General features: G+C 41.9%; 3 protein-coding genes across 3 annotated transcripts in view; all 3 read right to left on the bottom strand.

Annotated features, from left to right (window-relative positions):
• LOC118418160 (cysteine proteinase 1-like) overlaps window positions 1–2,268 on the bottom strand; it is a 5,339-nt gene extending 3,071 nt beyond the window's left edge. The window contains exons 1-5 of the mRNA XM_035823996.1: window positions 2,213–2,268; window positions 1,811–1,852; window positions 1,427–1,540; window positions 925–1,029; window positions 377–465 (exon numbers count right to left, since the gene is read on the bottom strand). Of these exons, the coding sequence (XP_035679889.1) occupies window positions 377–465; window positions 925–1,029; window positions 1,427–1,540; window positions 1,811–1,852; window positions 2,213–2,268 (406 nt within the window). The remainder of the gene's footprint in view (window positions 1–376; window positions 466–924; window positions 1,030–1,426; window positions 1,541–1,810; window positions 1,853–2,212) is intronic.
• Window positions 2,269–2,755: 487 nt separating this feature from the next.
• LOC118418297 (galactose-3-O-sulfotransferase 2-like) lies at window positions 2,756–5,787 on the bottom strand. The gene is made up of 3 exons (XM_035824151.1): window positions 5,568–5,787; window positions 4,268–4,475; window positions 2,756–3,783 (listed from the first exon to the last, which is right to left on the bottom strand). The coding sequence occupies exons 1-3, from the start codon at window positions 5,720–5,722 to the stop codon at window positions 2,788–2,790; spliced, it is 1,359 nt and encodes a 452-aa protein (XP_035680044.1). The 5' UTR covers window positions 5,723–5,787; the 3' UTR covers window positions 2,756–2,787.
• Window positions 5,788–10,726: 4,939 nt separating this feature from the next.
• On the bottom strand, window positions 10,727–11,464 carry LOC118417768 (dual specificity protein phosphatase 18-like). The gene has a single exon (XM_035823473.1). It carries the CDS (start codon window positions 11,442–11,444, stop codon window positions 10,929–10,931), a length of 516 nt encoding a protein of 171 aa, XP_035679366.1. The 5' UTR covers window positions 11,445–11,464; the 3' UTR covers window positions 10,727–10,928.
• Window positions 11,465–12,722: the final 1,258 nt, after the last annotated feature.

Below are 12,722 nucleotides of genomic sequence, written 5' to 3'. Positions count from 1 at the left end.
GGCAGCAGGGTCATACCTCCTCGTAATTGAGAGCTCGCAGACTCGTCGTCCGATCGATTTTCGCCTTATGTGAGGGGGGGTATTACGCCATCGTCTTATGTCAAACGACTACGCTACCCAAGTGTATCCACATAAAACGATAATTTGAGTAATACCTTTTGTATAGAATACAGCTTATTATAGTGTACGTTTTACAGCTTCCATTACTTAAACTAAATGTGTGAGCTCTGCGAGACTAAAACATTTTGTAACAGACTATGTAATAATCATGGGACACGTGGGATGCGACTTACCATATACTTGCACAGTCTTTCCAGTACATTTGTCATACTACAGGGCTAGGGAGGGAAATATGCTTGATCCTATCTTATCTTACCTTGATCCTTGATGGGAGTGACGGCTCCATGGTCCACCCAGTTGTAAGCCTCTGGTAGGTCATTGACTTCGCCGTCAGCCCGCAAATATCTATGCAGAATTCGAATACGAAATGAGATACAGACCCAATGAGAAACAAGAGCTTACTTACTCAATAAGATGGCTTTGGCGACTGAATTCTGCAATGATATGTCGTGATGTATTGTTGAATCACTGTGCTGAATCGGCTAAGGAATGGTTACTGAAAGGGTTATAAGCTTCAGATGGGACGAAATATTTTCGGTCAGAAATAATAGGATGGTCATTTACTGTACTAAAGGTAGTGTTTCCCCTCTATCATTCATTCAAATGTCACAACAAACACCAAAATACACACCGCATAGTAGCATAGCCCAAAGCATTTGCCATTTCTAGTTGTTATTCTGTGCAAACTGATCATGAATCTATCGCACGATAACAGTCGTACGATAGGTATCTTACGGCGGTCGATTTAGTCCCAGTGTCGGGTAACGGTAAGCTAGGCTAACGTAACGGTAACGCAGAACGTACCTTTCTCTCGGGTGTTGTGGGGGAGGGAGCGGCCGCATGAGAATCTTCGACCTGAACTCATCCCCTGACATGTCTGCGAACTGGTTAGTCGCAAACTCTGTCCCACTGAGCAATTCAAACAACAGAGTAGCATACGTTATGGTAAATGAATAAATAATATTAGTTAGTCCTTAGTTAACATCTACCCCGCACTTTCTGTGTGTACCGTCTTCTCAGACAACAATCACTACAGCAGGGGGCTAGTCCACTGGACTAGTTGTGTTTTCAACTTCGAGTACAATATCCTTTATAAAATAAGAAAATATGGACCAAGATAATATCATGAAAGAAAGCGTCATATTACATGAGATCGTTCTAGCAAAAATGATAAAAGTATTTCCTGTGTAAGACCTTATGAAAATTCATCACTTTAGACCATTATCTGCGCAACGAAAGCGAACAAAAATTCAAAATTCTATGTGGTGACAGACCGTTTCAAAATACTAGTAGCCGAGTTGGTCACCTGTATTCTGCGTTCAGCTTCTCGATCTTGAGGAGGTTGTCTTGGAACGTAGCAAACCTCGCCCTCTCTTCATCGTCCGTTTTGTACCGTCGATTATGTTCATGTTTCCATTGACTTGCAAAATGGTAAAGGTAATAATGGTAATCTATACTCATATTCAATTCTCCTAGTCTTTCTGTCAAAATCATCCAGTTTTTTTTGTCTACTTGAAACGGCGTAGAAACAGGTCAACACTAGCTGCTGAACCAAACAGTACTATTTGATAGTTTTGCTTCTACCCATTTGTCTACTGTTTGCATGTTTGTTTACTTTACTTATTTAAAGTACTCTTGTACGATTGCAATCAGTCTTCGGGCATGGACTGCAATAGAGTTATTGTGTTACCTGAACAGGGTCCTGGCTTCAAGCTGACCATGTACACACCAACTGAAACATAGGTCAAAGGGTACGATAATGGTCGCAGGAAACCTTTGTACCGTACACTCGGGCGTTACAACGCTAGCGATTATTTCAAAATGATCAATAATGGGCCCCTTAGAAAACTTTGTCTAAGATATATGTATGTGCTGTGGTTCATTAATTTTTAAGTTCTCTTGTGAAAAAAAAAAGACCACGGAAAGACGGCTCGGAAATTTAAAACACTGCAATGATCGTAACTTCATACATGCAATGCATAGTTTAACAACATCTATTGCGAATAGTGAATCTAAAATGGGAACGATACTCAAATTAATAAAGTTATGGTAATTTGAAAGCTGGAGAGAATGGGAAAACTTGATAACTTACAGCAAACCAGCAAATACCGTGACGAAGACAAGCCCGGCCGTTCCGAGCTTCGCCATTGTTCCTGACCTCGACAGGTGAGAGAAAGTTAAACTTTGTCCTCATGGTAAAGGTACAGGGAGACAACCTTTGCTCGGTAAACAGGTAACTACTTGTTGTTTATTTATAGTATATGGGGAAAGATAACCTCAAGCCAACCGTTCACACTTACGCCACATCTTCAGAAAAGACGCTGGAGCCGCATGTTCCCCGTTTAGGATCTTTACTCGAACCAACACACAACAATATGTGTTCTTCATTTTTTTAAAAATCCCCGTGATACACTCGTCGTCTACTTGGATGAATGACAAAAAATCAAATAATGATTACAATTTTATCCACTGGTTGTCTTCGTAATTGCGTAGCAATTGAACTTCTTACCCTAAAAATGCCTCTCATACAACATCATAAACGCAATAACAAACCTGAATAAAAATCAGAAAAATTGGCACCATTTACATCAGCATAGGAGCTAGTTTTAGCAGCACTTTAGCCTTCCTCTTTTCCTATGTTATCCTTCATAGAAGGACCACAAATGATTAAACCTTTATAACATTCACCGGGCCCATTTGAGGACCTCTCCTTCGGTGAGCTACACCTGCACGCTTTACAAAATCCTTGATAAAACTGATGTTGGTGCCCTTTGTCCTTCGCTGTGGTACCTTCCCCTGCCTTTTGAAAAAGCGCCTATCCCAGTCTGTCCTGCTCATTTTTAGCTCAGAACACAACTTCTGGTCAACCGTGAACTCTTCGTTCCATATCGTCCCTTGCACAACATAACTACTCTCATTTGCAGAGCTATTGCAGTAGAGATTTACTTCATAGTTCACTCGTTTGAATAACTCTACTTCGTTCCGAAAATCGTCTCCGCCTTCTGCGATTTCCCGCCAGAGAGTTTTGTTGAAGAAGTCGTACAATCTGTAGTCCAGGTCGCTTGAGCGGTAATGGTTTTCTTGAAGCTTCTCCGGTATTTCTGCGTTCTTGTAGGAATAAGAACGATAATTCCGGACTTGTCTGTCGTATAAGATGTCTTGAAGATTCCAACATAGTTTTATTTTCAGCAACACCAACGATTCGTCGTAATACTCCAAAATCATCACGTGATCAAACTCTGTCCCAAGTTCTTGGATACGAGCTTGCGCCATCTTCTTGTTCCCAGAGTACCATGGAGATATGCCCATCATGAAAGCCTGCCAGTTCCTTGTTTTTAGCGCCATCGTGCCGAGAAAATACTTGGGGTCGCTCAGAAAATCTTCCAGAGGGTTTTCCTTTCGTAATCCGAGACGTTTGTCCACGTGAAAATAGTTGATGGAAGATTTTAGGTGACTGAGAGGGTAACGTAAGATGGCGAGGAAAACCGCATTCTTCTGCATGAGGTTTGACATCTGGGGCCTGTTGTAGCGTAAGTGATGCAGCATGACGTCATATGGAGGGTAGAATGGCGGTTTTACATACGTCAGATCCGGACGTCTCAGAACGGACGTGTCGGGGTTCTGTGGTAGCATGATGGTCAGGTTGTTGGTCCATACAAATCTCTGGAGGAGAAACAAAAGAGAAAAATGATATTGTTAGCGCAACCTCTCCCTCCCTCCCTCCCTTTCTCTCCCCCTCTCTCTGTCTCCTTCTCCCTCTGCGTCTCTCTCTGACTCTGTCTCTCTGTCTCTGTCTCTCTGTCACTTGCTTTCCGTCTCCTTCTCTCTCTGCGCCTCTGTCTCTGTCTCTGTCTGTCTGTCTGTCTCTCTCTCTCTCTCGTTCTCTGCCTCCTTCTCTCTCTGCGTCTCTTTCTGTCTCTCTGTGCCTGTCTCTCTCTCTACCTCCTGCCATCTCTGCGTCTCTGTCTGTCTGTCTCTGTCTGCCTCTGTCTGTCTGTCCCAGACTCTGTCTGTCTGTCTCTGTCTCTCTGTCACACACTCTCCTCCAGCAAAACGTGTAGATTTTGCGTGTAGGCTTAGATAATTCCCTTAATAATTGGATTTCAGGATTTGCTTCTTCGCGTACTACAAGTATTGCTACACGTACCTGAAGAATGCAGGCGGTGTTGTGTGATCCTGCCTTGTGCACTTTGATGAAAACAAAACTCTTCCGAGTCTGGCAGTGATCAGCAAGCGCGGGGTGATTCCAGGACACGTCAGTAACGTTTATCTCGTACCCAACGTCTTCTTTCGCGTGGCTTTTATCCGTGATGTTCACGCCCGATTTGACGTGACCGCTGGGCGTTTTCCCTGCCCTAGAGGGAATATAGACATTGATGTACATATATTCTGACAGCCGTATTGTGTGTAACCATAATATCGGCACTAGAATGATTGTCCTGTTGCATGACTGCACAGAGCACGTTCTTTTAGCAACAAGGACTGAAGCCTGTTTTGAAATCAAAGGGCATAATAAAAAAAGCCTTTCGGGTGAAGAATGATTCAGGTGTCTGCGACAGATAATAGCAATATATACATAGCAAAAAGAATCAGACAGTGAAGTATTTGACGGCGACAAAGCATAATATATGAAGGCTAATGATCTTCCAGGCTTGCGACGTGAACGAATTACACACAGTGACAACTCTTTTGTTCAAAGAACAAAAGGACCAAAAAGTCGTTGTTGAACCTTTTGGCTGACTGATTTTTAAATGTTATTTCGGTATTCGATTTACCAAGGAGGTTACATAGAAATATAGCCTCCGTGGTTTTGCCATACAGTCATTCTGGCACACAAAACGTAGACTCGGAGGGAGAAATGCTACATGAATTCTAAAACGGCAGCAACTAAAACATGCAGGGTAGAACTGCCAACCAACCAACAAGCCAAATGGTCATTTCAAATTCAGCATTTTCGAATAGTTCAAGTTGATAATTTCAATTTCAAGTCAGCTACAAAAAGAAAATCATATAAAGATATGATCAAAGTATGGGAACAACAAATACCCCGAATGAAACGCATATCCTCAATAAATGAAAACCGAATTAATAGATCACTCTAGATGCAAGATGGCTTTATCAGTTTGACGCAAACCAATGGACAATAATCGCCATGTGAAAGTAACAGGAAAACCTTGCATGCAAGTGCGGTATCAAAATGCTAATAATCAATATACGGGAGATAGACAATATTGTTTGGACACTATCAATAATACAGTGATATCAACGGTACAATACCGGGTCTACAAACAAGAAAGATAGGCTATATCGGGAAAGGTGCTAGTATCAATTTCTGGCGTTTACCTGTGATTGCCTAATATTATAGATATAATTCACCGTAGAATTTTATGATATACATAGAGAAAATATTGATATTTCTGGGAAAAGACAAAATTATTAAGAAATACCTTATAGATACACTCTGTGTTGTATTGTCTCCTTGCCTACCAGATACGAGGTGGTTCCAGTTGTACAGCGTATGGCGAAACTGGAACAGGAAGGAAAAGACTACCAGACATCCGAGCAGAACAAAAACAGCCCACCTTCCTGGCACCATGTTCATCAATGATTAAGTTGCTGACACCAAGCTGAAATGTATTGTTACACTGTCCGCCACTGTAGCGCGAAGGCTCTGATAATGTACTAGAAGTATAAGCCTTCGTTGTACTGAGCAGTTTATAAAAACAACTAATACCGATTTCGTGTCATGAATAATTGACCGAGCACGCCAGGTCAGTCTGTATGAAAGCTTTCTGAATGATTGATTAAAAGACGGTTTTAGTGAGCAATGTGTGATACAGTGTTAGGTCCCGGGGGGCAAAAGTACATTCCCCCCCATTTTAAGGACAAGCCCCCCCCCCCCAGCCCCCCCCCCCAGCCCCCCCCCCCTCAACCCAGGCAGTAGCATCTGCTTTCTCCCTGTCTTTGTAGACGGACTGGAGGTTCTCTGATGTGTAGATGGCCAATTATGACTTAGCAAGAAAGCACCGAGTATTTTGCAAAAACATTAACCAACTTGATAGAAAACTCATTATTTCTCCTTTAAAATAATTGAATCATGTACCAGCTTTGACAGCCCACTTGTCACTGTCAATCAGGAATTACATCTAAACAAAAATGATATATCTGATTTGCACATTTTGTCAGGTTTTGATGGGATTTTTCTTCAGTTTGAAACAATTTAATATGTCAATAGAGTTAATTCCAGTTGTGGCGGCCATGTTGGATTTCCGGGGTCATCCGGGGTCATGGCACCAGAACGAGACTGCAGGTGGTACCAGCTGGGCATTCTACTATATAGGCTGTATTGCAGACATAAGTATGCCATCTTCGGGAGTGCATTTCACCCCTCTAAGATTAACAACTGCACAATATATGCCTGTTATCTATAGAAAATATTGTTTGGGACATTTGAATTTGATTTTGGTGATTTTTTAAATCAATTTTTCACATTTTTTTATGGGTGACCTGAGAACAGATGGCATCCCAGGTAAAATAATCAAGGAGTTTGCGTGTGAACTGAGCGAGCCCTTTACCGACATTCTCAATAGCTCCCTCCAACAAGGCTTAGTGCCGGATGAATGGAAATGTGCGGTTATTGTTCCAATTCCTAAGACCAAACCCCCGTTGTTAACTGAACTCCGTCCAATCTCCCTTACATCCTTGTTAGCGAAAGTCGCCGAACGCCTTGTCTCGCGGTGGGTGCTGACCGACATCGTTCCTCAAATCGATGTTCAACAGTACGGCTGCCTCAAGGGCAAATCGACAACACATTGCCTCCTAGATCTGACCAACGAGGTTTTCAAAGCCACCGACAAACCCGGCGTCCTGTGTTCTCTTGTGTCAACCGATTATAGCAAGGCGTTCGACCGTGTGTGTCACAACCTCGCTATCCAACGTCTGCTTGATCTTGGCCTGCGCCCCTCTGTGACAAGATGGATCGTAGACTTCCTCTCAAACAGGAGCCAGGTTGTACGCTACCATGGAACACTTTCCGACAGCTTGAAGGTTACCTGCGGATTACCCCAGGGCACTCTACTCGGGCCGTTGATTTTCCTTGCGTATATCAACAGCGCCGCACATCAGGCTGCCTCCAAACGCTGGAAATTCGTTGACGACCTGAATCTCTTGGAAATAAGAACCCCCAACCTAAGTATGTCTCATATGCAACAGGACTTGAACGACCTGGACCACTGGTCTCGCACCAGCCATATGAAGTTGCATCCCAAGAAATGTCAAGTTATGTACATCCATTTCAGGAAGGTCCCGTACCCAACACCATCTCTCATGATCGACAACACTGAGCTACAACAGGTGCCAGTGATGAGGATCCTGGGCGTGTTTCTGCAGGCTGACCTACGTTGGAACTCTCACGTTGACAACATTTGTAACAAATCTAGCCGACGCCTTTACCTCCTCCGTGATCTGAAACACTTTAACGTGTCCATCGGCGACCTAGTCACAGTGTATGTGACTTACATCCGACCAGTCCTGGAGTATTGTGCCCCTGTCTGGCACTCCGGGCTCACCACTGCACTTAGTGACAGGATCGAGAAGGTCCAACGGAGAGCTGTGCGCATAATACTGGGACAGAGATACACGTCTTACACTGATGCCTGTTCTGACTTGGGTCTACCTTCGCTACAAGCACGACGTCTTGAACTGATCACACACTTTGCTAACTCTCTCAGTCAGTCCGATCATTTCTTGCACTTACTGCCACCAGCCAGAGGTGAGATCAGTGGTAGACAGACAAGGTCATCCCACAAACTGAACACTACTCGCTGTAGAACTGAACGCTATCGCAACAGCGCTGTACCCTTCATGGTCCGTCTTTTGAACAAGTAATTGTAACCTGTATGTTTGTGCTTTGTATCAAATAGTAAGTCATTGTGTATTTTAAATATTTGTTTACCTTCCGATAAAGGGATATGCTGATATTACTGCAAATACTAATTTATATGCTTTATCCCGATACTGATTTAATTCGTCTGCAACGATTTTTAAGAGCTGTACTATTGTAATGATTCATGATATTCGATTTTAACTACTTTAATGATTGATGTAATGACATGTCGTAATTCAGCCTTGTGGCTGCTATGTTACTGTCAGTTTGTTTTCGAAATAAACCAGTCATATAACAATTAGTGTCAGTGTTTATATCATCCATTAGTGCTTTGTACTGGTAACTGTGATATAGTAGGTTTACTATTGGGGTTAAACCCTACAAATACGCAAAATATGGGGATGACATCTTTGCGGGTAGAAATTCAAAAGACATTTGGCAGTTGTTCTGATGATTTATTGATGCCAAGATCCGTTCTGCAAACTACGCTCTATGGGAATGTCATGCCGGGTGTGCTCCTCTACTTTCTTCCCAATTCATGTTTTCATTGTTTTATTCTAGTTTACACAACATAACCCTACACAAAAAGTCCACGTGTTGGGTCCATAAAATTGTGGGATGAAATGTAGCAGCTTTTTTTCTGTTAGGGATTTTTCAATGCCAATGTTGAGAAAAACGTAAATTTTATCGTCAGTGGAAGAGGTAAATTGGTGATAGAACTTAGTAATACATGTACGTAGTTTTATGAACAGATCTGTCAGTCCGATATTTTCATGTTTTTGTAGGGTTTAATAACAGTTACCGATACACAGCGCACATGGAGGATATAAACACTGACATTAATTGTTCTCAGGTCACCCATAGAAAAAATGTGAAAAATTAATAAAAAACATCACCAAAATCAAGTTCAAATGTCCCAAACAATATTTTCTATAGATAACAGGCATATATTGTGCAGTTGTTAATCTTAGAGGGGTGAAATGCATTCCCGAAGATGGCATACTTATGTCTGCAATACAGCCTATATAGTAGAATGCCCAGCTGGTACCACCTGCAGTCTCGTTCTGGTGCCATGACCCCGGATGACCCCAGAAATCCAACATGGCCGCCACAACTGGAATTAACTCTATTCTCGGGAACCTAACAGCAGTGGCATAACTGACTGATAGCGATGTCAAATTGACTGATTATACCCTCTCCCAAAAGGTGCCAAGAGTATAGTGGTAAGTAAAATGTAAGGAAGACATAACAGAAACTGACTTCAATAGTCCACTTCACGAGGACCAATTGTGACGAAAATTGAGATATTCTATAAGATTAGGCTAGCTTCAACTTATCATGGCCAGAAAATGCAAAAATCTTCACCATTAACGTTAACTATCGTAAACATCGTAAGTTCGAATCATTGTTGTCATTCTTACTGTGAAGGCGTTTCAGTACCAAGGAAAGCAAGGTATCAGAAGCGGAGAATTCTTCTATCACTATTTATTGGAAGCTACAATAACTTTACGTAGGTACAGGTATAACTTATAACGTAAAGGACAACACACACTTGTGTAACTTTAATGACAATTGAAGCCATTGCAGTTGTTGGCTAACAAGTCGCACACATTCTAGGGATCTTTTTTGTTTCTTTGTTGTAGTGTGCGAAAAAACACACCGTAACAAACATAATGGTATATCTATCGGGCAACAGCAACTTCCATGTTGAAGGTCGAACCTATGATGGCCTTACTTCTTGTATACATGTTGTAATATTTTACCCGAATATTAAAAAAAACGGCTACCACTAGTAACTGTTGGACTTATTTTTTATGTCTTTTGTGGTGTTTTCTGTCTTTACGTTTATTTTTCATCACTATGGAAATATATGTAAAAACGCAGATAGGGCCACGAAAGACCCACAAAACAACCGAACCGATACATCTGCTTGCAGATTACTATAGATAAAGCGAAGGCCAGTGCGAAGTAGATACAAAGCAACGTTACACAAAGTCAATATTCAAATGACAGTCAACAGTTTAAACTTGAACTTAATACTATAAAAGATTGGCCCTTACTCTAATATCTAGTCGTGAACACGAATAACACTTACATGATGAATCCGCAAATGCACCTCTCGCGCCCCTCCCACCCTGACCGGCTGAGCATAGCAGCCATACCTGAACTCTGGCCACTTAAAGGTATTTTGGTCCATCCAGAAATACCCTACACTGTGCTCTATGCTTATATAATGGGCAGTGTTATATTCAGCACTAGTACTCCAATTAAAGGCATTTCGGATGCTCTGTTTATTATACTTTACGTACAAAAATATCAAATTGAATGGAAGTTGACGGCGCCTTTGGATTTCCAATACATTAGAGAAAAATCAGGTAAAATAGACAGTTTTCTTTTGTTCTGGATAAGAGAATGAAAGTTCATATCAAGTATGACAAGTCACTGGGTATTCGACTGGCGAAAGTGATATCTGGCTAGTATGCCGCACATGGCTACTTTTATGATCCAAAAAAACAATTCCTCACAGTACCGTTTAAATTGACAACTTGTGACGACGCCAAGATATGTAACATCACATACCAACTTCTGGCGTTCAAACTCAAGCAAGCTCTAAAATCTCTGGCTACGGTGGCCTTGGCGACGCCTCATAAATTTAGGACAAATACCAAGTACCCTCATCAGTACCAAGGGAAGGAAGGTATCAGAGGCGGACAATATTAATTCTTCTATCAAAATTTATTGGAAGCTATGATAACTTTACATAGATACAGGTGTAACTTATTTTTGTAGACGCCAATATCCGACAATAGAAATACATGTAGATCCTTATTACGTTACAACTCATTTGAGACCAACTTTATATTTCTGTAATTTGTGACGAAAAAGAAAAATACACAATATTCATCTCATTCCGCACAAAGCGTTACAATTGGTTCATATTGCTATACTCCTGTCGATAGACACTAGGTAGTCTCAGAGACCGTATGGTGATGAACTCTACGCTGTTTGTGTGTCTCAGACGCTTTTCATACGTCAAGAGCTGCTCCCAGAAACCGTCGTTTGGCCGGATCGCCCAGCGTGCTTTGCGCACCACGTCATGAGCCTCTCGCAATGACAAGTTCTGATACTTCATGACGTAAGCGATACAAATGGTCGCCGCACGACTCACGCCGGACTTGCAGTGTACCAAGGTCCGCCCGTTTTTCCTCGCCGTCTCGTGGATTATATTTGTAGCCCTGTCCAAGTGCTTGAGGATGTCTTCCTGAGGGGAATCGGCCACAGAGATACGATGGAAATCGATGGATGGGTGCTGTGCGCTTTGTTGTCGTTGGGTGGCGTTAATGATGCAGGTTATCTTGAGGTACAAAAGTTTGTCTAGATCTCGAGCCGAGACTGCGTTGCTGAAGTATAGGTGGTCGTTGACCCGGTAATACGCCATGTCTCTTCGGCAACCGTCATCTGTATGGAGAGAAGGAAGAGGAACAGAGAACAGCGTTCAACATATGCTTGTGTAAAACATGACAACTGTAATGACACTTGCAGCCATTGCAGTTGTTTGGCAAACAAATCACACACTTTCTCTTTGTTTCTTGATTGGTGGAAACACACGGTAACGAAAGTGATGGTATACAGTGTCTATTGGGTAACAGCAACTTCAATGTTGAAGGCCGAACCTACAATGGCCATACCTCCTGTATACATTAAGACCATGGCTACCACTACTAACTGTCACAGATATAAACCCTAAGCAGGTGCATCAGACGGACATATTTTGTGGGTCCTTTGTGGTGTTTTCTGTATTTACGTTCTTTTCTTGTGATTCGCGTGAAACAGGAAAAAAAGTACATCACATCACTATAGAGAGGTGTGTAGAAACGCAGAAAATACCACAAAAGACCCACCAAACAATCCAACCACATGATTGCAATGCTTTGGAGATAACTATAGATAAAGCAAATGTCAATACGAATGTCAGAAGCAAAGCTACTCACACAAAAGCCAACAGCTTAAACTTGAACTTCATACTACATGTATCAAAGATTGATATCTAGTCGTGAACACGAATAGCACTTACATGATAAATCCGCAAATGCAACTCTCACGTCCCTCCCACCCTGACCGGCTGAGCATAGCAGCCATACCTGAACTCTGGCCACTTACGCACGAAGTGACCCCCAAGGTATTTTGGTCCATCCAGAAATACCCTACACTGTGCTCTATGCTTATATAATGGGCAGTGTTATATGCGCTAGTAGTAGTACTCCAAAGGCATGCCGCATGCTCTGTTTATATTATACTTTAGAACTGATAGAAGATCTAATTGAATTGAAGTTGACAGCGCCATTAAATTCTCAATGCAATAGATCTAAAAAGAATCAGTAAAACATGCTTTCTTTTGTTCTAGATAGTAGAATAAAAGTTCACATCAAAACTGAAGTCAAGAGGTATCTGGCTGGTGAAAGTGATCTCTGACTATGACGAACTTGGCTACTTTTATTATCGAGAAGAAAAAAAAGATCACAAACACAAACACTGTCAACTTGCGACGACATCGTAGTACGTACCACCCTCTGTCGGTACGTTGATCAGGGCTGATTGTGAGCCCAAACCAAAGCAAGATCTAAACTAAAGCCTCTGTTTAAGGTGTCCTTGGTGATAAAATGTACTCTCCAAGCAGAGGTTAGGCTCCGGCTGTTTTTTAACGTTTTTTTGTCGT

This window comes from Branchiostoma floridae, chromosome 6 (genome assembly GCF_000003815.2).
Source record: "Branchiostoma floridae strain S238N-H82 chromosome 6, Bfl_VNyyK, whole genome shotgun sequence".
Lineage (NCBI taxonomy): Eukaryota > Metazoa > Chordata > Leptocardii > Amphioxiformes > Branchiostomatidae > Branchiostoma > Branchiostoma floridae.
The sequence above is the reverse complement of the archived record's forward strand: the minus strand, read 5'-3'. Positions and strand labels throughout refer to the sequence as shown.

Coding starts and splice junctions, on each gene's coding strand:
- LOC118418297 (XM_035824151.1), bottom strand. CDS start 5,722: ATGAACATGGTGCCAGGAAGGTGGGCTGTTTTTGTTCTGCTCGGATGT. Junction 4,476..5,567: donor ACACAGAGTGTATCTATAAG/GTATTTCTTAAT, acceptor TATTCCCTCTAG/GGCAGGGAAAACGCCCAGCG. Junction 3,784..4,267: donor ACACCGCCTGCATTCTTCAG/GTACGTGTAGCA, acceptor TTTCTCCTCCAG/AGATTTGTATGGACCAACAA.
- LOC118417768 (XM_035823473.1), bottom strand. CDS start 11,444: ATGGCGTATTACCGGGTCAACGACCACCTATACTTCAGCAACGCAGTC.